This window comes from Carcharhinus amblyrhynchos, unplaced genomic scaffold (genome assembly GCF_965287045.1).
Source record: "Carcharhinus amblyrhynchos unplaced genomic scaffold, sCarAmb.v2.hapA scaffold_43, whole genome shotgun sequence".
Taxonomy (NCBI): Eukaryota; Metazoa; Chordata; class Chondrichthyes; order Carcharhiniformes; family Carcharhinidae; genus Carcharhinus; species Carcharhinus amblyrhynchos.
In genome coordinates this window covers 2,737,266-2,762,715 of record NW_027649784.1, presented here as the reverse complement: position 1 = coordinate 2,762,715, position 25,450 = coordinate 2,737,266, and the positions used below count along the sequence as shown (strand labels likewise).

The 25,450-nt window shown below is 52.7% G+C and overlaps 1 protein-coding gene across 1 annotated transcript in view; it reads left to right on the top strand.

Moving 5' to 3' along the window:
- The window catches only part of LOC145337119 (RNA-binding protein FXR1-like), a 93,100-nt gene extending 88,207 nt beyond the window's left edge, over window positions 1–4,893 (top strand). Inside the window, exons 15-17 of the mRNA XM_080181885.1 lie at window positions 553–651; window positions 2,153–2,262; window positions 3,625–4,893. Of these exons, the coding sequence (XP_080038011.1) occupies window positions 553–651; window positions 2,153–2,262; window positions 3,625–3,795 (380 nt within the window). The 3' untranslated portion in view covers window positions 3,796–4,893. The remainder of the gene's footprint in view (window positions 1–552; window positions 652–2,152; window positions 2,263–3,624) is intronic.
- Window positions 4,894–25,450: the final 20,557 nt, after the last annotated feature.

The window sequence follows — 25,450 nt, the reverse complement described above, 5'->3', positions numbered from 1 at the left end:
TGAGGCAGCAGCGCTAACCCACTGTGTCACCGTGCCGCTGGGATTGAACCCGGGTCCCTGCTGCTGTGAGGCAGCAGCGCTAACCCACTGTGTCACTGTGCCGCTGGGATTGAACCTGGGTCCCTGGCGCTGTGAGGCAGCAGCGCTAACCACCTTGCTGTTTCCATGGGTTCCTTGCTGTGGTTTAAGCTAAAGATGAAACCATCTTCCCCTTAGCTGGAGACAGCACAGCTGTAATTTTTATTCATTCGGAGATTTTAGTTGTTTTTAGCTCACGGGAAAAGTCAAATGTGAACATCAACCACTGATTCATCTGTTAGCCAAGACACCGGTTCAGGTTAAACGTGGATATATCTGTGGTATAAGCCCCGGAATACTCGAGAGAGCTTCTAAAGTTAGTGAGTGGGAAATGGGAAAGCGGAAGTGTTGAGTCTTGTTCCTGGTCTGTGCGATGAAATGATGGGCTTTGTTGATCCGGCAGAATTGAGTCATTGCTTGTTTCCCTCTTCTGCCCCCTGCCTCCCCCCCCCCCCCCCCCCCGCCTTCCCCCAGACGAGAGTGAGGGGAGACCCCCACGGAGGAACCGGAGTCGCAGGCGTCGGAACCGGGGGAACAGGCTAGACACTTCCCTGAGCAGAGACAGGCAGCCAGGTGAGTTTAGCTAAATCTCCATTCACGTCGGCTCGACGTGGGGGTGTAGGGGGGGGGGGAGGGGAGCCCCTATCCGACTACGGGGAAATACTTTCTCCCCAAAATTCCTTCCAGCATTGAAGAGCTTGGTTAAATTTTGGTTGAACCAAATTGAGATTGAACCAGGGCAGGACTTATTCAGTTAATGGTAGGGCGTTGGGGAGAGTTACAGATCAAAGAGATCTAGGGGTACAGGTTCATAGCTCCTTGAAAGTGGAGTTACAGGTGGACAGAGTGGTGAAGAAGACATTCGGCATGCTTGGTTTCATCGGTCAGAACATTGAATACAGGAGTTGGGACGTCTTGTTGAAGTTGTACAAGACATTGGTAAGGCCACACTTTCTGGTCACCCTATTATAGAAAGGATATTATTAAACTAGAAAGAGAGCAGAAAAGATTTACTAGGATGCTACCGGGACTTGATGGATTGAGTTATAAGGAGAGGCTGGATAGACTGGGACTTTTTTCTCTGGAGTGTAGGAGACTGAGGGGTGATCTTATAGAGGTCTATAAAATAATGAGGGGCACAAATCAGCTCGATAGTCAATATCTTTTCCCAAAGGTAGGGGAGTCTAAAACTAGAGGGCACAGGTTTAAGGTGAGAGGGGAGAGATACAAAAGTGTCCAGAGGGGCAATTTTTTCAGAGGGTGGGGAGTGTATGGAACGAACTGCCAGAGGTAGTAGTAGAGGCAGGTACAATTTTGTCTTTTAAAAAGCATTAGACGGTTACATAGGTACGATGGGTATAGAGGGATATGGGCCAAATGTGGGCAATTGGGACTAGCTTCGGGGCTTTTAAAAAAAAAGGGCGGCGTGGACAAGTTAGGCTGAAGGGCCTGTTTCCATGCTGTAAACCAATGCTGTTCCAAGCATGTTTCCATGCTTGATTCCAGAGATGAGGGGGGTTAGCCCATGAGGAGAGATTGAGTAGACTGGGCCTGTACTCGGAGTTTAGAAGGATGAGGGGGGATCTTACAGAGACGTATAAGATAATGAGGGGGCTAGATAGGGTAGGGGGAGAGAGATTCTTCCCGCTTAGAAAGGAAACCAGAACTGGAGGGCACAGCCTCAAAAGAAGCGGGGGGCGGTGGTGGGGTGCACAGTTCAGAACAGAGTTGAGGAGGAACTTCTTCTCCCAGAGGGTAGTGAATCTTTGGAATTCTCTGCCCATTGAAGCAGTGGAGGCTACCTCGCTAAATGTGTTTAAGTCACAGATCGATTTCTGATCAATAAGGGTTATGGGGAGCAGGCGGGAAAGTGGAACTGATCCACTTCAGATCAGCCATGATCTTATTGAATGGCGGGGCAGGCTCGAGGGGCCAGATGGCCTACTCCTGCTCCGTGTTCTTATGTAAACCACTGACTCTATGCCCTTGACCACTGCTGCTCCAAGGAGCAGAATCCTCGCGTCGCTGTGACAAATATCAGCCAGTGTAATTTCTAAGATGTTTCTTCCTGCAGTTACGGTGGCCGATTACATTTCCCGTGCTGACTCGCAGAGCCGCCAGCGCGTCACGCAGAAGGAGCAGTTGGAGCGGGCTCCCGTGATGGAACCAGAGGCAAAACAACAAGTAAGCCTATCTTGTTCAATGCCCCTCATAACCCTTTCTGCCCCTACACTGGGGGCTGGTGTAGTTGCGAGAGATAGCTGTCACTGCAATGCCCCCACACACTATCGGAACGGTGGGAGTGAAAAATAAATTTTAGGATGGTGGTGATTCTGCCCATCATACCCGTGCTGGGTCTCTGGAAGAGTCATAGAGTCCAGACGGTGCAGAAGGAGACCATTCGGCCCATTGAAACTGCACCAACCACAGTCCTACCCAGGTCCTATCCATATTACCCCATTCATTTACCCAAGCTAGTTCCCCTGACACTAAGGGGCAATGTAGCACGGCCAAGCCCCCTAAACTGCACATCTTTGGACTGTGGGAGGAAACTGGAGCACCCAGTGGAAACCCGTGCAGACTCCACACAGACAGTGACCCAAGCCGGGAATCGAACCTGGGTCCCTAGCGCTGTGAGGCAGCAGTGCTAACCCACTGTGTCACCATGCCGCTGGGATTGAACCCGGGTCCCTGACGCTGTGAGACAGCAGCGCCAACCCACTGTGTCACCGTGCCGCTGGGATTGAACCCGGGTCCCTGGCGCTGTGAGGCAGCAGCGCTAACCCACTGTGTCACCGTGCCACTGGGATTGAACCCGGGTCCCTGGTGTTGAGAGGCAGCAGCGCTAACCCACTGTGTCACCGTGCCGCTGGGATTGAACCCGGGTCCCTGGCGCTGTGAGGCAGCAGCGCTAACCCACTGTGTCACCGTGCCGCTGGGATTGAACCCGGGTCCCTGGCGCTGTGAGGCAGCAGCACTAACCCACTGTGTCACCGTGCCGCTGGGATTGAACCCGGGTCCCTGTGAGACAACAGCGCCAACCCACTGTGTCACCGTGCCACTGGGACTGAACCCAGGTCCCTAGTGCTGTGAGGCAGCAGCGCTAACCCACTGTGTCACCGTGCCGCTGGGATTGAACCCGGGTCCCTGGCACTGTGAGGCAGCAGCGCTAACCCACTGTGTCACTGTGCCGCTGGGATTGAACCCGGGTCCCTGGTGCTGTGAGGCAGCAGCGCTAACCCACTGTGTCACCGTGCCGCTGGGATTGAACCCGGGTCCCTGGCGCTGTGAGGCAGCAGCGCTAACCCACTGTGTCACCGTGCCGCTGGGATTGAACCCGGGTCCCTGGTGCTGTGAGGCAGCAGCGCTAACCCACTGTGTCACCGTGCCACCTGTGGTACAGTGGGGGTGAAAAATAAATAGCAGGGAGGGGGGGTGATTCTACCCATCATACCCGTACTAGCTCTCTGGAAGAGTCATCCCTCCCTCCTGCCGGTGTTGTAGTAAAAGATGGAGTCACAGTGTTTGTGCTTGGCCATCCCTCAGGAGCGGGCAGAACCCAGCGACGAGGCCAGCGCTGTTCCCAATGGCCCCACCAGTAATCCGAATGGCAGCAGCACCACCAAGACAGCAGACGTCTCCCAGGAGCGCGGGCAGAGCTGTGAGCAAGCCAGCCCCAGCATCGAGCAGCAGGCGGCGGTGAACGGTGTTTCCTAAGATGCCGCGGCCTGCCTCCCCTGAAATCTCAGTCCTGCTTGCATCATGTTTATTCACTAGTGCTTGTCAAAGCTTGCCAAAGATAGGAACCTGAATACTACGTAACTACTACTACTTACTACTACCCGACTCGACACAGCACTTGCCCTCCCCCTGGCCTCAGCACCGTGCAGAGGTTTAAGCGGAGGTGTTCAAACATATATCTGTGTATCTGTTTTTTGAGATTTAATTAAAAAGTTCGAAGAAATTTAAAAAAAAATACACATTTAAAAGAAAAACGCAAAAAAAAAGCCACAAAAAAAAAACCACATTTAAAATAAAGATTTTGTGCCTTCCAACAGTGTAAGAGAAAACTGAGATTTTGTTTTCCGGCATTTAGATTGCGGAGGTCTGTGACTGAGATATATAAATATATATATATTATACACATATATATGTATTAAAAAGAGAGGTTTGGTTAGAGATACTCGAACAAAGAGAGCGCAAAGTCAAGGTGTCGGTTACTTAATGCTGTCCGTTTTACAAGCAAAACATAAAAATTCTGCAGAAATAAAAAAGAGGAAACTTGAGTATGCAACCACTTGGTAAGGAGACGCTGTGCAAAAACAAAGCAGTCTGTATTACTTGCACTGATCGAAACAAAAAGGAACAACTAATATAACTGGGGGAGGGGAAGAAAATTAAAAGCAGGATGATTTTCCGTCATTGCTGGCTAGAAAAACACTGGAAGAGAAGGAGCGCTGGAGAGGGAGGAGCGGGAAGGGGATGGACGGAGAAGAGGCAGCTCCGAGAGTTAGCGGAGGATACGAAGATTGTCGTGAGAGTTGGGCAAAAGCAGCTTCATTTAAAAGGTTTATTTATTTTCATTGTACAGTATTTAAAAACCGATCTCTCTCTCTCTCTCTCTCTCTTTCGAGCCTTGCATCACACTAACCTAAAAAGCCCACGTTTCCTCAGTGCGTTTGTGCGTGTGTGTGTGTGTGTGTGTGAGAGAGACACCTGAGCCCATGCGGCAACTTGTGTTTTTGATACTTGCTGCGGGAGATGGTCCATGCGTGTGCTATCATGAGACTTCATAAAATAAACTCTTAACATTAATTACTACTTTTCTATCAGCTCCTTTTGCAGCCCTCTTTGTCCAGACGCACGCACCTGCACCCACACGCACGCAGACACGCATACGAACACACACACACACACACACACACCCACCCACACCCTTCATATTTGTGACAGCAGCTACCACAGGGAGCCAGCCGCCAGTAACTAGGATCCGCAGCTGGTCTTGGAGCTCTGGGTGAGGTGGTAACTCAGTGTTGTCAGCAGAGTACCAGTTTGGTTTTTGGTGCGGGGGGGGGGTGGTGGTGGCAGTCAGGCAGGTGGGTGGAGGAGTTTGCTTATTAGCAGGATGTGTGCTGGTGCGACTGGGGGGGATGGTGTGAGGGCAGCCTTGTGCCCAGGGAGTGAGTGGGTGGGAGAGAGGAAGGGAGAGGCCCCCCCCCCCACTTAACGGATTAAACGTCTCCCCCCCCCCCCCCTTTTGCGAACGGCAGCCACTCCAGGCACCGGGCGGAACGCAGCAGCTGCCTCTCCCTAGATACAGCCAGAGCAGGGAAAGGGAATGGCTACTCAGCAGAGCTACGGTTGTGTGACCCTGCGGGGATGTGTTGTGTGTCTCAGTTGCTAGTTGGGTACCAAGGACGAAGTCGTTTTCTTTCGGTATTGAGATTTTTACAATGATTTTTCTTCTTTTGACCCACCGTTGCATCTTCAGCAGTTGAAAGGATAATTTGAGGCTGTTTTACGGTGTAAATTTGAATCTGTTTCTTACACTCTGAACAGGGAAACCTGGGCCGAACCCGGCAATCTGAAGGGGTTGCTTCCCTGTCTCCATTCTGTCTTGTGTACGAGATCCCAGACTACAAATGTTTCTGTCCCTTTTTTTTTTAGTTTCTGTTTTTCCTTTTTTTATTTTAAGATTTGTTTCTTTTTGGTTGATGTGCAATATGTTTTCTTTGTATGCAAGTAGTTCCAAAATAAAGTTCGATCTTCCATCTTCTAAATGGCTGAGCTGTTTCTTTCATTCCTGTTTCAATCTTCACTGGCCTCCTGGCAACGGGTGTTACAGGTCCCTGGGCAAAGCCTCCACTCCCACCCCTCTCGGCTGACTCGCACAAAGATGGTGGTTTTTAACACGGCAAGACGTCTCCCAGGGCGCCTCACACAAGTATCGTCGAGCAAAATGCATGGTGACGCAGTGGTTAGCGCTGCTGCCTCACCGGGTTTGATTCTGGCTGCAGGAGGCTGTGTGGAGTTTGCATGTTCTCCCCCTGTCTGTGTGGGTTTCCTCCAGGTGCTCCAATTTTCCCCCCCACACTCCAAAGCTATGTGAGGTTAGGTGGATTGGCCATGCTAAATTGCCCCTTAGTGTCCAAAGATGTGCAGGTTAGGTGGATTGGCCATGCTAAATTGCCCCGTAGTGTCAGGGGGGGCTAACCAGAGTAAATGCATGGGTTAGGGGGATAGGGTCTGGGTGGGATTGTGATTGGTGCAAACTCAATGGGCCAAATGGCCCTCTCCTTCTGCATGGTAGGATCCTGAGTGCTGAGAAGGCAGATCAGTGTCAGTGGAGTTCAACGCGATAAGCGCGAGGGAATACATCTGAGCAGGAAGAACAGGGAAGTCACGTAACTCTGAAGGTAAGCAGGGAGACTAGAGAAACAAGGAGATTGGAGTACAAAAGTTGTGTCGCAAGGTCCCCAGTACAAATGGTCATGAACAAAGTCAGTCACTGACGGGAGGCAATGGTATTGTCACTGGACTAATAATCCTGATCCCAGTGGTGTACTGGAGATCTACAAAAAGCCATAGGTTAACCTATCAGCTCCTGGTCCTCCAGTGCCTCCTATTTAAGATTCTCCTCTTGTCTAAGTTCTTTCCCCTATCTCCACGTGCACCTTCAGCCCAGCAGCCTGCCTTGGAACATCTGCCAAATGTTCGCCAAGCCAAGGGAGTGACTGCAGGATTACTCAGCTGAACTTGATGGAGAAGAGGTGAGTTAATCATGCACAAGGAACTCGCAGTGAAGCATTGTGAGAAATTGAATTGTTTTGGGAACCCTTCCCAGTTTAAATGGGTCAAACAGGAGGAGGCCATTCAGCCCCTCAAGTCTGGTCCATTGTTCAAGTAGATCATTGATCTGGAGCCTCTTTACCTAGTAACAAGGCATTTAAAGTTATTAATGTTACAAGTAGGCTTACATTGACAGTGTAAAGTTACTGTGAAAATCCCCTAGTCACCACACTCTGGCTACCAGGGTAACACTGGGGGAGAATTTGGCATGACCAAATGTGCCCTAACCAGTGCATCTTTGGGCAGAAACTCACGCAGATACAGGGAGAACGTGCAGATTCCGCACAAACAGTGCAGCACTGACACAGTGGGTTAGCACTGCTGCTTCACAGCTCCAGGGATCCAGGTTCGAAACCGGCTCGGGTCACTGTGTGGAGTCTGCATGTTCTCCCCATGTCTGTGTGGGTTCCTCCGGGTACCCCGGTTTCCCCCCTCAGTCCGAAAGACGTGCGGGTTGGGTTGATTGGCCGTGCTAAAATTGCCCCTTAGTGTCTGAGATGTGTAGGTTAGGGGATTAGCGGGTAAAATATGAAGGGATATGGGGGTAGGGCCTGGGTGGGATTGTGGTTGGTGCAGACTGAATGGGCCAAATGGCCTTTTTTTGCACTGTAGCGTTCTGTGATTTTATGATGGTGACCTGTGGCTGGGAATCAAATCTGGATCCCTGGCGCTGTGAGGTAGCAGTGCTAACAGTCTTTCTCATATCAATCCTTGAGGCAAACTGAGATCTCTCCCTGGATAGCAGAGGGAACAATGTCCGAGGCTGAATGAGGCAGATTTTTAAACCAGTAAGATCGGCAGGGTGGGTGCGGCTAAGGTGGGAAAGTAGAGGGTAAAGGCAAAATATTGGAATCTGAAACAGAAAATGCTGGAAAATCTCAGCAGGTCTGACAGCATCTGTGGAGAGAGAATCAAGTCAATGTTTTGAGTCTGTGTGACCCTTTTGTCATCTACAGAGCTCTGACAAAGCATCATCCAGTCTCGATTCGATTCTCTCCCCACAGATGCTGTCAGACCCTCTGGGATTTTCCAGCAATTTTGTTGAAGATTTATCATGTCAGATCAGTCACAATGAAATTGAATGGAGGAGCTGACTCAATGGGCAGAATAGAAATCTTCAAATGTCTTAAAGGAATGGGGTCATTGGCACTGGTGGAGGTTAGGTAGAACTCTTTCAGAGAGAGAGGGCAAAGGAGGTCTAATCTTGGATTGGAGGGATGAGACAGTGGGTCAGCAGCACTGCCTCACAGTGCCAGAGACCTGGGTTCAATTCCCGGCTTGAGTCTGTGTAGAGTTTGCACGTTCTCCCTGTGCCTGCGTGGGTTTCCTCCAGGCACTCCCACAGTCCAAAAGATGTGATAAATTGGTGCTAAATTCTCCTTAGTGTACCCCGAAAAGCGCCGGGAGTGTGGCGACTAGTCTATTTTCACAGTAATTTCATTGCAGGGCTAATGTAAGCCGATTTGAGTCAGAGGTTGACAGCACAGAACCCGGCCCTGCGGCCCAACTTGTCCATGCCACCCCTTTTCTTCAAACCACTAAGCTCTTCCCAGTTGCCCGCATTTGGCCCATATCCCATCGTACCCATGTAAATGCTTTTAAAAGACAAAATTGTACCCACCTCTACACTTACTACCTCTGGCAGCTTGTTCCAGACACTCAGCACCCTCTGTCCGAAATAATTGCTCCTCTGGATTCCTTTGTAACTCCCCAACTCCCCCCCCCCCCCCCCCCCCAACTTAAACCTATGCCCTCTACTAAATAAACTTTGAACAGGTGCCAAAGTGTGGCAACTAGGGATTTTCACAATAACTTCATTGCAGCATTAATGTCTGAGACACTAATAAAATAAAGTTTAAAAAAAATGTAGAATGTACATACACCAAACCCCCTCCCCACCCCAACACTGTGGCTTCCGTCACCCATTTTTTAAAATCTTAATAAGGCACAAACCCCATGAGGTGGTTAGATTCCCCCAGAGATGTTTGAGGAGTCGGGTGAATGGTGAGCGATGTGGCACAGTGGGTTAGCACCGCTGCCTCACAGCGCCGAGGACCTGGGTTCGATTCCCGGCTCGGGGTCACTGCCTGTGTGGAGTCTGCACGTTCTCCCCGTGTCTGCATGGGTTTCCTCCCACTGTCTGAAAGACCATGCTGGTTTAAGGTGCATTGACCCGGACAGGGGCACCGAAAAGTGGAATTTCACAGCAACCAAGAGAGAAATCGCTGGAAAAACCTCAGCAGGTCTGGCAGCATCCGTGAGGAGAGAAAGGAGCTGACCTTTCGAGCCCAGCTGACAAAGGGTTATCTGGACTCCAAACATCAGCCAGACCCGCTGAGATCTTCCAGCCTCCGCAGTAGCACAGGGGTTAGCACTGCTGCTTCACAGCTCCAGGGACCTGGGTTCGATTCCTGGCCTCGGGTCACTGTCTGTGTGGAGTTTGCACATTCTCCTCATGTCTGCGTGGGTTTCCTCCGTATGCTCTGGTTTCCTCCCACAGTCCAAAGATGGGCGGGTTAGGTGGATTGGCCGTGCTAAGAAATTGCCCCTTAGTGTCCAGGGTTGCGTAGGTTAGAGGGATTAGTGGGTATAATATGGAGGGATATGGGGGTAGGGTTAGGTAGATTGGCCATGCTAAGAAATTGCCCCTTAGTGTCTCGGCATATGTAGGTTAGAGGGATTAGTGGGTATCATATGTAGGGGATATGGGAGGGAGGGGGGGTAGGGCCTGGGTGGGATGGTGTTGGGTGCAGACTCGATGGGCTGAAGGGCCTCTTTCTGCACTGCAGGATCCCTATGGTGAGTAATTTGCCTTTATCCAAAATTTCACAGTAACTTCCTTGCAAGGTAAGCTCTCAGTTGTGACAACTAAGAAATAAATGAACTTTATTTTGTTTCCACACGGGTGTGGTTGGAGAGGGTGGTTCGCTTGTGGATCTTGGGTGGTGGGGGTGGGGGGGGGGGGGGTGATGCTGTCCTGTGCTGGCCAGGGGGGGGGGGGGTGGGGGGAGGGAAGGAAGAGTTTGTATTTGAAAAGGGTGGGGGTCCCGTTGTTTATGAGGCTCTCCTTGGAGACGGCTGTTGTGACGCCCCCTGTTCCATTGTGAGGTACAAAGTGGCCAGCTGAAGGCAGAGAGACACACACAGACTGTGGGAGGGAAGTGGCTCAGCGGTGCTCCTTGAAGCTATTCTCTTGTGTTTTTGAGTGTGAAGTTTTGAGTGTGGTGTGTGGCCAGGAAGGCAATGACTCACTGCGCCACACTCACCACTGTCCTGTACTCCAGCCTGGTCCTGTCCATCTGCATTTTCATCCCTTCACAAGGTAAGGATCTGAGGTTCATCCGACCCGCCCCCCCAAAATAAACAGGGTGGGGGGGCGGGGGGTGGTGGTGTTTCCCCCGCTGATCTGTGATCAGTTTCAGGCCCCTCTCTGGGATTCCCAGCCGGGACCACCTTCTTCCCTTCCCGGTTCCCCAGGGATTTGGCTGCTTTCTCATCTCCAGTCCCCCAGGACTCTGAGCTGTTCCTCTCTCAGAGGCAGCACCGTCCCGGCTCTCTGTAACACCACCCCACCCCCCCCCCCCAAAAAATACCCGCGGCTGGTTCACCAACCCCGGGGTACTGAGTGCAATCCCTCACTCCCTCCAATCCCTCACTCCCTCCAATCCCTCACTCCCTCCAATCCCTTCCTCCATCTCACACTCTCTCCAATCCCTCCCTCCATCTCACACTCCCCCCAATCCCTCACTCCCTCCAATCCCTCCCTCCATCCCTCACTCCCCCAATCACTCCCTCCATCTCACACTCCCTCCAATCTCTCCCTCCCTCCCTCCCACTCTCCCTCCCTCCCACTCTCCCTCCATCCCTCACAGTCTGAAAGACGTGCTGGTTAGAGTGCATTGGCCGTGCTAAATTCTCCCTCGTTGTAACCCGAACAGGCGCTGGAGTGTGGGGACTAGGGGATTTTCACAGTAACTTCATTGCAGTGTTAATGTAAGCTGACTTGTGACACTGATAAATACTCTGTCCATCTTGCACTCTATCCACTCCCACACCTCATACTGCCCTCTCTCTGTCCTGCCCTCTCTCCATCCCCCTCCCTCCACCCCCCCACTCCCTCCCTCCACCCCCCCCCTCACTCCCTGCCAGTTCAGCTCATCCATTGCTCCCCCCTCCTTCCCCCTGCCCCCTCCTCAAGCCACACCCATGTCTTGTGGATAGAACCACCCAATGGGGTTTGGGTGAGGGTGGGGAATGTGTGTTGTGAAGAAGGAAAAGGGGTGACAGAGAAGTCAGTGTCAGTGTTTATCACAAGTCGGCTTACATTAACACTGCAATGAAGTTACTGTGAAATCCCCACACTCCGGTGCCTGTTCAGGTCACACTGAGGGAGAATTTAGCATGGCCAATGCACCCTAACCAGCACGTCTTTCAGACTGCGGGAGGAAACCGGAGCACCCAGAGGAAACCCACACAGACACAGGGAGAATGTGCAGTCTCCATACAGACAGTAACCCGAGCCAGGAAGTTGCAAGTTTTGTTTGCAATGATTTTAGACAATTGACCTTTTCAATAAATAGTTTGAGGTACAAGTTATTTTGCTTAAAATGGCACGGTGACACAGTGGGTTAGCGCTGCTGCCTCACAGCGCCAGGGACCCGGGTTCAATCCCAGCGGCACGGTGACACAGTGGGTTAGCGCTGCTGCCTCACAGGGACCCGGGTTCAATCCCAGCGGCACGGTGACACAGTGGGTTAGCGCTGCTGCCTCACAGCCCCAGGGACCCGGGTTCAATCCCAGCAGCACGGTGACACAGTGGGTTAGCGCTGCTGCCTCACAGGGACCCGGGTTCAATCCCAGCAGCACGGTGACACAGTGGGTTAGCGCTGCTGCCTCACTGCGCCAGGGACCCGGGTTCAATCCCAGCGGCACGGTGACACAGTGGGTTAGCGCTGCTGCCTCACAGCGCCAGGGACCCGGGTTCAATCCCAGCAGCACGGTGACACAGTGGGTTAGCGCTGCTGCCTCACAGGGACCCGGGTTCAATCCCAGCAGCACGGTGACACAGTGGGTTAGCGCTGCTGCCTCACTGCGCCAGGGACCCGGGTTCAATCCCAGCGGCACGGTGACACAGTGGGTTAGCGCTGCTGCCTCACAGCGCCAGGGACCCGGGTTCAATCCCAGCGGCACGGTGACACAGTGGGTTAGCGCTGCTGCCTCACAGTGCCAGGGACCCGGGTTCAATCCCAGCGGCACAGTGACACAGTGGGTTAGCACTGCTGCCTCACAGCGCCAGGGACCCGGGTTCAATCCCAGCGGCACGGTGACACAGTGGGTTAGCACTGCTGCCTCACAGCGCCAGGGACCCAGGTTCAATCCCAGTGGCACGGTGACACAGTGGGTTAGCACTGCTGCCTCACAGCGCCAGGGACCCGGGTTCGACTCCCGGCTTAGATTACTGTCTGTGTGGAGACTGCACATTCTCCCCGTGTCTGTGTGGGTTTCCTCCGGGTGCTCCGGTTTCCTCCCACAGTCTGAAAGACGTGCTGGTTAGGGTGCATTGGCCGTGCTAAATTCTCCCTCAGTGTGACCTGAACAGGCGCCGGAGTGTGGGGACTAGGGGATTTCCATAGTAACTTCATTACAGTGTTAATGTAAGCCGACTTGTGACGCTGATAAATAAACTTTAAAACTCTGTCCATCTTGCACTCTACCCACTCCCGCACCTCCTCATCTCACACTGCCCTCTCTCCGTCCTGCCCCCTCTCCATCCCGCTCTCTCTCTCTTCATCCTGCACTGATTCTCTCTTTCTGTGCTGCCCTCTCTCTATGCTGCGCCCCTCTCTCCTTTCTGCCCTCTCTCCATCCCACCCCTCTCTGTCCCACCTCCTCATCTCATACTGCCGTCTCTCCATCCCGTCCTCTTTCTTCTGCACTCACTCTCTGCCCTGCACTGATTCTCTCTCTGTGCTGCCCTCTCTCTATGCCACCCTTTCTCTCTCTCTCCACCCCTCCCTGTCTTTCTCTGTTGCACCCTCAGTCTTTCCGTCCTGCTGTCTCTCTCTCTCTCTCTCTCTCTCTCTCTCCTTCCAGCTCTCTCGCTCGCGCTCCCTCAGTCCTGCCCCCACTTTCTCCCTCTCTCTCTCTCTCTGTCCCACTCTCCCTCTCTCTCTGTCCCACCCTCTCTCTCTCCTTTCTGCCCTCTCTCCATTCCATCTCTTCTCTCTCTCCCTCTCTGTCCCACGTACTCTCTCTCTCTCCCCCTCCATCCCACGTGCTTGCTCTCCCTCTCTCTCTCTCTCCGTCCCACGTGCGCTCTCTCTCTCTCTCTCTTTCCGTCCCACGTGCTCTCTCCCTCTCTCTCTCTCTCCGTCCCACGTGCTCTCTCCCTCTCTCTCTCTCTCCGTCCCACGTGCGCTCTCTCTCTCTCTCTCTCTCCCCCTCCATCCCACGTGCTTGCTCTCCCTCTCTCTCTCTCTCCGTCCCACGTGCTCTCTCTCTCTCTCTCTCTCTCTGTCCTGCACTCTATCTCTGTACCGAGCTGTCCCTCTCCCCGTCCCGCGCCCCGAGACCTGGCCAGCGTTCTGGGTCCAGTCCTTTTAGCCCGGGTCTGTCCAGATCCAGCCCCACCGTCTTTCCAAAATATTTCTCCGTGGGCTGTGGCCGTCCCTTGGCATTTACTCCCAGACCTAATTGCCCCTGGAACTGCAGGTCTCACTCAGCCCGTTTGGGAGGGGCAGTTGAGAGTCACATGTAGGCCAGACCGGGGTAATGATGGCAGATTTCCTTCCCTAAAGGGAACCAGAGGGGTTTTTCCGACAATGGTTCCGTGGTCACTGTCTCCAAGACTGATGTATAGTTCCTGATTATTAATGGGGTCTCTACCAGTCGCTGTGGTGGGATTTGAACCCAGCTCCCCGGGGGGATCTCAGTCCTGTGTATGTGGTGATTGGGTGATGGAGCTGGGTCACCCTTCTAATTCTCTCCTCTCTGCTCTGACAGTGGCTGCCCCTGTGGTGAAACCAATGCCCTTCGAGGATGAGTACATTACTGAGAGTAAGTACACAGATTAAAGGCACAGCACAGGGACAGGCCCCTCGGCCCATCAAGCCTGTACCGGACATGATGCCTGCCTAAACTAAAACTGTACGCACTTAGGGAGTGCTTATCCTTCCATTCCCATCCTATTCATGCATTCGTCTCGATGCCCCCTAAATGCTGCTATCGTACCTGCTCTCACCATCTCTCCAGGCAGCGCGTTCCACCCTCTGTTAAAAAAGAACTTGCCTTGTACATCTCTAAACTATTCCCCATGCATCCTAAATCAATGTCCCCAAGTAATTGACTCTTCCACCCTGGGAAAAAGCTTCTGACTATCCACTCTGTCCCTCCATAATCTTGTAGACTTCTATCAGGTCTCCCTTCAACCTCCAGTGGGAACAAACCAAGTTTCTCCAACCTCTCCTCACAGCTAATGTCCTCCATACCAGGCAACATCCTGGTAAATCTTTCCTGTCCCCTCTCCAAAGCCTCCACGTCCATCTGGTAGTGTGGCAACCGGAACCGAACGCTATATTCCAAATGTGCTCTCACCAAGGTCCGGTATAGTTGCAGCCTAACCCCACGGCTCTTAAACCCCTTGTTATCCATAATCGGATACTGTGGCGACTGGATTAGCACGATCCAGGCTAGGCTTCCGGTCCCAAGCGCCTCTCCCAGCGCCAGGAATCGGTCTGGAGCATCATTTAAATTAGAATCTCAGTGTCATTTACGTATGATTATTGGGCCTTGGGACAGGAGTCTCCAGGGCTGTTAGTGTCTCCTCCCCCATTCCTCCCGATCGGAGTGCTTCACTCCAGACTAGCAGCCCACTTTTGTGGCTGTCAGAACTGTGCACAGTACTCTCGTTGAGGTCTACAGGACAGAAGAAGGCCCTTCAGCCCATCGCATCTGCACTGGTCGAAGACAAACCACCCAACTGTTCCAATCCCCTACTCCATCACTTGGCCCAGAGCCATATCTGTCTCTGCATTGCAAGTTTGCATCCTTTTTTTATTCATTGGTGGGACCTGGGCCTCGCCGGCTGGGCCAGCATTTATTACCCATCCCTAGTTGCCCCTTGAGAAGGTGGGGGGTGAGCTGCATTTATTACCCATCCCTAGTTACCCCTTGAGAAGGTGGGAGTGAGCTGTATTTATTACCCATCTCTAGTTGCCCCTTGAGAAGGTGGGGTTGAGCTGCATTTATTACCCATCCCTAGTTGCCCCTTGAGAAGGTGGGGGTGAGCTGTATTTATTACCCTTCCCTAGTTGCCCCTTGAGAAGGTGGGGTTGAGCTGCATTTATTACCCATCCCTAGTTGCCCCTTGAGAAGGTGGGGTTGAGCTGCATTTATTACCCATCCCTAGTTGCCCCTTGAGAAGGTGGGGTTGAGCTGCATTTATTACCCATCCCTAGTTGCCCCTTGAGAAGGTGGAGTTGAGCTGCCTCCTTGAATCGCTGCAGTCCACGTGCTGGGGGTTGACAATGCTGTTAGGGAGGGAGCTCCAGGATTTTGACCCAGTGACGGTGAAGGAACGGCCGATATATTTCCCAGTCAGAATGGTGAGAGGCTCGGAGGGGAACTTGTAGGTGGGGGTGTTCCCAGGTATCTGCTGCCCCGTGTCCTTCTGGATGGAAGTGGGTTTGGAAGGTGCTGTCTAAGGAGCCTTGGTGAGTCGCTGCAGTGCATGTTGTAGATGGTACACACGGCTGTCACTGAGGGAGGGGGGAGTGAGTGTTTGTGGATGGGGGGCTGGGGATGCTTTGTCCTGGATGGTAGAATAGAATCATACAGCGCAGAAAGAGGCCATTCGGCCCATCGAGTCTGCACCAACCACAATCCCACTCAGGCCTGACCCGCGTATCCCCCCATATTTTACCTGCTAGTCCTTCTAACCTCCGCGTCTCTAAGGGGCAATTTTAGCATGGCCAATCAACCTAACCCGCACATCTTTGGTGTCGAGCTTCTCGAGTGTTGTTGGAGCTGCCCCCATCCAGGCAAGTGGAGAGGATTCCATCACACTCCTGACTTGTGTCCTTGTAGATGGTGGACAGGCTTTGGGGGGGAGACAGGAGGTGAGTTACTCACTGCAGGATTCCCAGCCTCTGACCTGCTCTGGGAGCCTCTGTGTTTATATGGCTGGGTCCAGTTCAGCTTCTGGTCAAACGCTGCTTAAATGTTGAGTGTTCCTGCCTCTGCCACCCTTCCGGGCAGCGAGTTCTAGATTCCCAGTGCCTCGGGGTGAGAAAGATTTTCCTCCTGTCCCCTCTCAACGTCTCACGCCCGACCTTTAATCTGTGCCCATTTCATTGGTCCCTCCAACCAAGGGGAAAAGTTTCTTTCTGTCTATCTAAGCTCCTCCTAATTTTATACATCTCAATCCCACCCCCTGCCACCTCCTCCAAGGAAAACAACCGCAGTCTATCCAATCCTGCTTTGTAATGAAAACTCCCCAGCCCAGACAACATCCAGGAGCTGTAACCAAAACTTTGTACAACATGCCACCATCAATGATACATCCTCCTCTCCGTTCCTGAATCCTGATGAGAATTAAAAGCCTTTTATATTGCCCTTCTGATTATTTATTGCTTCCCTAGGGGTGGAATTTGACCCATTGTATGTCCTGCATTGTGTATCATTACCCCCAGACCGATGGGTGGCATAGTGGGTTAGCATTGCTACCTCATAGCGCCAGGGACCCGGGTTCAATCCCAGCTCGGGTCACTGTCTGTGGAGGTTGCACATTCTCCCCGTGTCTGCGTGAGTTTCCTCCGGGTGATCCGGTTTCCTCCCACATTGCAAAGATGTGTAGGTTAGGGGGGATTGGCCATGCTAAATTGTCCCTTAGTGTCCAAAGGTGTGCAGGTTAGGTGGATTGGCCATGCTAAATTGCCCCTTAGTTTTGGAAGGGTCAGTGCTGAGGGAGTGCCGCACTGTCAGAGGGTCAGTGCTGTTGATAATTTCTCGCTGTTCCAGTTGCAGCCATTGACTACCCAGAGGAGAGGATCGAGGCCTACACTGATGGCGGCATGGTGGAATATATTCGAGAGAAACGCGCAGGTACGCCATCTGTGCTCCTCCGTCCCTCCCCTCCTCAAACCTCCCTCCCCTCCCTCCGTCCCTCCCCTCCTCACCCCTCCCTCCGTCCCTCCCCTCCTCGCCTCTCCCTCCGCCCCTCCCCTCCTCACCCCCATCCCTCACCTCTCCATCTCTGCTCCCCGCTCTCTCTCCATCTCCATCACCCCCTCCACCCGAATCTCCTCCCTTCCCCCCCGACCCCTCGACTCTCTCCATGCTAAATTGCCCCTTAGTGTCCAAAGATGTGTAGGTTAGGTGGATTGGCCATGCTAAATTGCCCCTTAGTGCCCAAAGATGTGCAGGTTAGGTGGATTGGCCATGCTAAATTGCGCCTTAGTGTCAGTGGGATTAGTGGGGAAAATACCTGGTGTTCTGGGAATAGTGCGTGGGGTGGGATTGTGGTCGGTGCAGACTCAATGGGCTGAATGGCCTCCTGCATTGCAGTGTTAATGAATCCAGGCTGTGTCCTGTGCTTAGCTTGAAATTCTTTTATCTGTTTCTTCCTCAGAAGCCTCACCTTCTCCCACATTCTGGCCAGTCGAGGAAATCATCACAACCTGTAAGTTGGGGCAAAATCGGAGGGAAAACTTGCGGGGAATGTGGCTGATCCTGAATGCACATTTCCCTGGAGAATTAGACCAGGATACGGGCAGGGTTTGATGGGGACAGTGTAGAGGGAGCTTTACTCTGTATCTAACCCCGTGCTGTACCTGTCCTGGGAGTGTTTGATGGGGGGACAGTGTAGAGGGAGCTTTACTCTGTATCTAACCCCGTGCTGTACCTGTCCTGGGAGTGTTTGATGGGGACAGTGTAGAGGGAGCTTTACTCTGTATCTAACCCCGTGCTGTACCTGTCCTGGGAGTGTTTGATGGGGGGACAGTGTAGAGGGAGCTTTACTCTGTATCTAACCCCGTGCTGTACCTGTCCTGGGAGTGTTTGATGGGGGACAGTGTAGAGGGAGCTTTACTCTGTATCTAACCCCGTGCTGTACCTGTTCTGGGAGTGTTTGATGGGGGACAGTGTAGAGGGAACTTTACTCTGTATCTAACCCCGTGCTGTACCTGTCCTGGGAGTGTTTGATGGGGACAGTGTAGAGGGAGCTTTACTCTGTATCTAACCCCGTGCTGTACCTGTCCTGGGAGTGTTTGATGGGGACAGTGTAGAGGGAGCTTTACTCTGTATCTAACCCTGTGCTGTACCTGTCCTGGGAGTGTTTGATGGGGACAGTGTAGAGGGAGCTTTATTCTGTATCTAACCCCGTGCTGTACCTGTCCTGGGAGTGTTTGATGGGGGACAGTGTAGAGGGAGCTTTACTCTGTATCTAACCCCGTGCTGTACCTGTCCTGGGAGTGTTTGATGGGGACAGTGTAGAGGGAGCTTTATTCTGTATCTAACCCCGTGCTGTACCTGTCCTGGGAGTGTTTGATGGGGGACAGTGTAGAGGGAGCTTTACTCTGTATCTAACCCCGTGCTGCACCTGTCCTGGGAGTGTTTGATGGGGGACAGTGTAGAGGGAGCTTTACTCTGTATCTAACCCCGTGCTGTACCTGTCCTGGGAGTGTTTGATGGGGGACAGTGTAGAGGGAGCTTTACTCTGTATCTAACATCGTGCTGTACCTGTCCTGGGAGTGTTTGATGGGGGACAGTGTAGATGGAGCTTTACTCTGTATCTAACCCCATGCTGTACCTGTCCTGGGAGTGTTTGATGGGGGACGGTGTAGAGGGAGCTTTACTCTGTATCTAACCCCGTGCTGTACCTGTCCTGGGAGTGTTTGATGGGGGACGGTGTAGAGGGAGCTTTACTCTGTATCTAACCCCGTGCTGTACCTGTCCTGGGAGTACAGTGGAGGACAGTGTAGGGAATTAGTCAGGTTTTGTTTGGGATGAAGGGTTTTTGTTTTAAGGTAAATTTGATTTGACTGTCAGTGTTGGGATAGGATTGGGCAGTGTTTGGTTGAGTTTGGGATGAATTGGTCGGTGTTTGGGGGGGTTTGGGTTGGGGGTGTTTGTGTTGTGGGGTTTGGGTTGGGGGTGTTTGGGGGTTGGGTTGTTTGTGTTGGGGGGTTTGGGGGTTTGTGTTGGATGGCGTTTGGGGGGTTTGGGTTGGGTGGGGTTGGGGGTGTTTGGGGGCTGGGCTGTTTGTGTTGGGGGGTTTGGGGGGTATTTGGGGTGTTTAGGGGGTTTTGGTTAGGTGGGGTTTTGGGTTGGGGGTGTTTGGGCTGGGTTGGGGTTAAATTGGGTTGATGTTTTGATGAGTTGACCCATTGGGTCGTCTTGGCACTGTTGAGTTTGGCCTCTCAGTGCCGGGCTCGGGGCTGGTTCCCCCCAGTTGGAGATCTCTACCTGACGGTGAACCCTGAGAGAGTCTCTCTGCCCCTCAGTGCCGGGCTCGGGGCTGGTTTCCCCCCAGTTGGAGATCTCTACCTGACGGTGAACCCTGAGAGAGTCTCTCTGCCCCTCAGTGCCGGGCTCGGGGCTGGTTTCCCCCCAGTTGGAGATCTCTACCTGACGGTGAACCCTGAGAGAGTCTCTCTGCCTCTCAGTGCCAGTCTTGGGGCTGGTTCTCCCCCCAGTTGGAGATCTCTATCTGACGGCGAACCCTGAGAGAGTCTCTCTGCCCCTCAGTGCCGGGCTTGGGGCTGGATCCCCCCAGTTGGAGATCTCTACCTGACGGCGAACCCTGAGAGAGTCTCTCTGCCCCTCAGTGCCGGGCTTGGGGCTGGTTTCCCCCCAGTTGGAGATCTCTACCTGACGGCGAACCCTGAGAGAGTCTCTCTGCCCCTCAGTGCCGGGCTCAGGGCTGGTTTCCCCCCAGTTGGAGACCTCTACCTGACGGCGAACCCTGAGAGAGTCTCTCTGCCCCTCAGTGCCGGGCTCGGGGCTGGTTTCCCCCAGTTGGAGATCTCTATCTGACGGTGAACCCTGAGAGAGTCTCTCTGCCTCTCAGTGCCGGGCTCGGGGCTGGTTTCCCCCCAGTTGGAGATCTCTACCTGACGGTGAACCCTGAGAGAGTCTCTCTGCCCCTCAGTGCCGGGCTTGGGGCTGGATCCCCCCAGTTGGAGATCTCTACCTGACGGCGAACCCTGAGAGAGTCTCTCTGCCCCTCAGTGCCGGGCTTGGGGCTGGTTTCCCCCAGTTGGAGATCTCTACCTGACGGCGAACCCTGAGAGAGTCTCTCTGCCCCTCAGTGCCGGGCTTGGGGCTGGTTTCCCCCCAGTTGGAGATCTCTACCTGACGGCGAACCCTGAGAGAGTCTCTCTGCCCCTCAGTGCCGGGCTCAGGGCTGGTTTCCCCCCAGTTGGAGACCTCTACCTGACGGCGAACCCTGAGAGAGTCTCTCTGCCCCTCAGTGCCGGGCTCGGGGCTGGTTTCCCCCAGTTGGAGATCTCTATCTGACGGTGAACCCTGAGAGAGTCTCTCTGCCTCTCAGTGCCGGGCTTGGGGCTGGTTTCCCCCAGTTGGAGATCTCTATCTGACGGTGAACCCTGAGAGAGTCTCTCTGCCCCTCAGTGCCAGTCTTGGGGCTGGTTTCCCCCCAGTTGGAGATCTCTACCTGACGGCGAACCCTGAGAGAGTCTCTCTGCCCCTCAGTGCCGGGCTCAGGGCTGGTTTCCCCCAGTTGGAGATCTCTACCTGACGGCGAACCCTGAGAGAATCTCCTCCTGGTTTGGACCATTGTTATTCTGACCTTGTCGTTTTGTAATTCCAGCTCCTTACCCGATCCTGGATGAAAATGGGATTATTGAGATTATCAGAGACAAGAGACGCGCCGGTAAGTAAGCTGGAGAGCCCCGTGTGGTGGTGGACACTTACTGAGTGGGATACGGGGACATCAGGTCTGGTTTCCATTCCCATTTGCAGGGGGAGTTGGCCAAGGTAAAAAGCGGGTAAAATTTGCCGTGTTGCTGTTGAAGTCCAGTTGTTTGTTAATGTCCTTTTTAATCCTGTTATCCCTGTTTGTACAGAGCGTGCTGTGATGTTCCGACCAGTTAAAGAATATATCACTACCAGTACGTATTGCATTGGAGCCAGTAAAGAGTTAAAACAGAAATAAGAGCAAGGGGAGGGTGGTGGGCGTTTACCGCAGTGGGAGAGCGGGAGGGGAGGGGGGTGTTGGTGGGTAGGGATTAACAAAGCAGCTGGTTACAATGAACCCCGCCACCCACCCCCCACCCCACCCTCCACCCCCAGCCCACATATCCCAGCTTTTGTAGACTGCTTCTCTCTTCATCTCTCGCTCAGTGTGACGCACCCTCCATCCAAATAGCTAGCCAGCGCTCTAAGCTGGGAGCAGCGCCTGAGAAGGGGTCCCTCGGATTAGCGTTCAGACAGGAGGGTAGGCAGAGTCGGGACTGCCGTTGTGGGGGGGGCGCAGTCGGATAGGTTCAGGGGCGTGGGTGGGAGCATGTCGGGTAGGGCGGGGGGGGGTGGGGTGGGGTGGGGTGGGTTGAGTTGAATGGGGGGATTGTGATTGAGTTGGGGTTGGGGGTCGGACAGAGAGGACTTGTCCGCTTTCCTTCCTGCTGTGTCACAGTTCTTTCCAGTTGTGATGTCTCACCCTCACCCTGTGCCTTCTTCTCCTTTTCATTAATATATGACTACTGTTATTTTTTGTGTTGGGGGGGGGGGTGGATTGTCCTCGTGTGGAGCAGGAAAAGAGGCGAGGGGTGGAGGGCAAAGAGGAAAATGGGGGGTGATGGTCTGGCTGTATCTTAGGTGGGGTTGGGAGAGCAGATTGTTGAGTGTGTGTGTGTGTGTGTGTGTGTGTGTGTGTGTGTGTGTGTGTGTGTGTGTGTGTGTGTGTGTGTGTGTGTGTGTGTGTGTGTGTGTGTGTGTGTGTGTGTTAGGGGGAGGGGGCTGTTAGGTTGGGGGGCATGTCTTGGTAGTGTGTATGTGTTGGAGAATGTTTTGGGGGGGGTGGTGGTGGTTTCCTCCCTGGAGAGGTTTTGTGTCTGTGGCTGAATCAAATTCAGATTTTTTTGTCACAGGTAGGGTTAGAGTTTGTAAGGATTCTGGTTTGGGTTAATGTCGGGGGTTAGAGTTAGGTTGGTGTTGGGCTCTGGTTTGGTTTAAGGTTGGTGTTTAGGGTTAGATTGGTATGGGTTCTGATTTGGCGTAAGGTTGGGGTTTAGGGTTAGGTTGGTTGGGGTTTGAGTTGATATTGGGGTTCTGGTTTGGGTTGAGATTGGGGGTTTGGGTTGAGATTGGGGTTTGGGTTGAGATTGGGGTTTGAGTTGATGTTGGGGTTGGGGTTTGGGTTGAGATTGGGGTTTGAGTTGATGTTGGGGTTCGGGTTTGGTTTGAGATTGGGGTTTGGGTTGAGATTGGGGTTTGAGTTGATATTGGGGTTCTGGTTTGGGTTGAGATTGGGGTTTGAGTTGATGTTGGGGTTCTGGTTTGGGTTGAAATTGGGGTTTGAGTTGATGTTGGGGTTCTGGTTTGGGTTGAGATTGGGGTTTGAGTTGATATTGGGGTTTGGGTTGAGATTGGGGTTTGAGTTGATATTGGGGTTCTGGTTTGAGTTGATATTGGGGTTCTGGTTTGGGTTGAGATTGGGGTTTGAGTTGATGTTGGAGTTCTGGTTTGGGTTGAGGTTGGGGTTTTGAGTTGATATTGGGGTTTGGGTTGAGATTGGGGTTTGAGTTGATGTTGGGGTTCTGGTTTGGTTTGAGATTGGGGTTTGAGTTGATATTGGGGTTTGGGTTGAGATTGGGGTTTGAGTTGATGTTTGGGGTTCTGGTTTGGGTTGAGATTGGGGTTTGAGTTGATGTTGGGGTTCTGGTTTGAGGTTGATATTGGGGTTTGGGTTGAGATTGGGGTTTGAGTTGATGTTGGGGTTCTGGTTTGGGGTTGAGATTGGGGTTTGAGTTGATGTTGGGGTTCGGGTTTGGTTTGAGATTGGGGTTTGGGTTGAGATTGGGGTTTGAGTTGATATTGGGGTTCTGGTTTGGGTTGAGATTGGGGTTTGAGTTGATGTTGGGGTTCTGGTTTGGGTTGAAATTGGGGTTTGAGTTGATGTTGGGGTTCTGGTTTGGGTTGAGATTGGGGTTTGAGTTGATATTGGGGTTTGGGTTGAGATTGGGGTTTGAGTTGATATTGGGGTTCTGGTTTGAGTTGATGTTGGGGTTCTGGTTTGGGTTGAGATTGGGGTTTGAGTTGATGTTGGAGTTCTGGTTTGGGTTGAGGTTGGGGTTTTGAGTTGATATTGGGTTTGGGTTGAGATTGGGGTTTGAGTTGATGTTGGGGTTCTGGTTTGGTTTGAGATTGGGGTTTGAGTTGATATTGGGGTTTGGGTTGAGATTGGGGTTTGAGTTGATGTTGGGGTTCTGGTTTGGTTGAGATTGGGGTTTGAGTTGATGTTGGGGTTCTGGTTTGAGTTGATATTGGGGTTTGGGTTGAGATTGGGGTTTGAGTTGATGTTGGGGTTCTGGTTTGGGTTGAGGTTGGGGTTTGAGTTGATGTTGGGGTTCTGGTTGTGGGTTGAGATTGGGGTTTGAGTTGATGTTGGGGTTCTGGTTTGAGTTGATATTGGGGTTCTGGTTTGGGTTGAGATTGGGGTTTGAGTTGATGTTGGGGTTCTGGTTTGGGTTGAGATTGGGGTTCTGGTTTGGGTTGAGATTGGGGTTTGAGTTGATGTTGGGTTCTGGTTTGGGTTGAGATTGGGGTTTGAGTTGATATTGGGGTTCTGGTTTGGGTTGAGATTGGGGTTTGAGTTGATGTTGGGGTTCTGGTTTGGGTTGAGATTGGGGTTTGAGTTGATGTTGGGGTTCTGGTTTGGGTTGAGATTGGGGTTTGAGTTGATATTGGGGTTCTGGTTTGGGTTGAGATTGGGGTTTGAGTTGATGTTGGGGTTCTGGTTTGGGTTGAGATTGGGGTTTGAGTTGATGTTGGGGTTCTGGTTTGGTTGAGATTGGGGTTCTGGTTTGGGTTGAGATTGGGTGTTTGGGTTGATATTGGGGTTGGGTTGAGATTGGTCAGTTGTTTGCATTTTGACACAGATCTGACAGTCTCCACAGTATTCACCCAATTTGATTTGGGTGTTAGGAAGACAAATGGAGAAGATTGGACTATAATAGCCGTGTTATACTGATGAGTATTCGAAGGCTCTGGTCAGACCCCATTTGGAGTATGGTGAACAGTTTTGGGTCCCGTATCTAAGGAAGGATGTGCTGGCCTTGGAAAGGGTCCAGAGGAGGTTCACAAGAATGATCCCTGAAATGAAGAGCTGTCGTATGAGGAATGGTTGAGGACTCTGGCTCTGTATTCATTGGAGCTTAGAAGGATGAGAGGGGGGATCTTATTGAAACTTACAGAATACTGAGAGGCCCTGGATAGCGCGGACGTGGAGGGGATGTTTCCATTAGTTGGAGAGTCTGGGATCTGAGGGCACAGCCTCAGAGTGAAGGGATGGTCCTTTAAAACAGAGACGAGGAGGAATGTCTTCAGCCAGAGATTGCTTCCGGCTGTCGCAGATTCCACAGGACGAGCGCTCTCTGGGTCGGAGCCAGTGGGAGAAACTCATCCAGCGCAGGTCCAGCCCAGCCAAACATTGGGAGGGAGGGGAGTGGTCTGTAAGTCTGTGGACTCTTTACCACAGAGCAGGCTGGGTCATTGAGTGTCTTTAAGACGTGGATAGATCGGTTCTTGATTAATAAGGGGATCAGGGTCATAGGGAAAAGGCAGGAGAATGGGGGTGGGAAAAATATCAGCCATGATTGAATGGCGGGGCAGACTCGATGGGCCGAGCGGCCTAATCCTGCCCTATATGTTCTGGCCTCCTCTAAGCGGACTGAGAGCTGGGGGACAGGGGGTTGGTGTTCTTTCTGCGTTTAAATTTCCATTATTGCTCTGTCACTTTCACTTTGTCGCTGCAATCGGCTGTTGGGGAGTGCAGATACCTTTTCAGGTCATTCCAAACAAGCGGAAAGCAGGTGAATAAAACTGCCCGCTGCTTGGGTCACCACTGGCCCTGGTCTTGGTCCCTTGGTCCCACTCCCTCTGCAAGGGTCTTCTCCCGACCACCCCCACTCCCTCCCTCCCTCCCAGTGTTTGGCTGGCTGGACCCGGAGTTTCTCCCACTGGCTCCGACCCAGAGAGCGCTCGTCCTGTGGAATCCGTTACTACCGGAAAAGAAACTTTCACGGTTTGGAGACAGAGTTAGATGTCGTGTTGGGAGCAAAGGGATCGAAGGATAGGCGGGGGGGGGCTGCTGACTTGACCAATAGCTTACACTCAGCCTCATGATCACTGGCTCACCTTGTTTCCCCCCTCCTGCCCCGCCCGTCACACAGCACTAAGCAACCTGATATCCTAAACCCTTTGCAGCCTCACTCTTCCTGATGCATTCCTCCCCACCCACCCCCACCGCCCCCCCCCCCCCCCCCCCCCCCACCGATTTCCATCG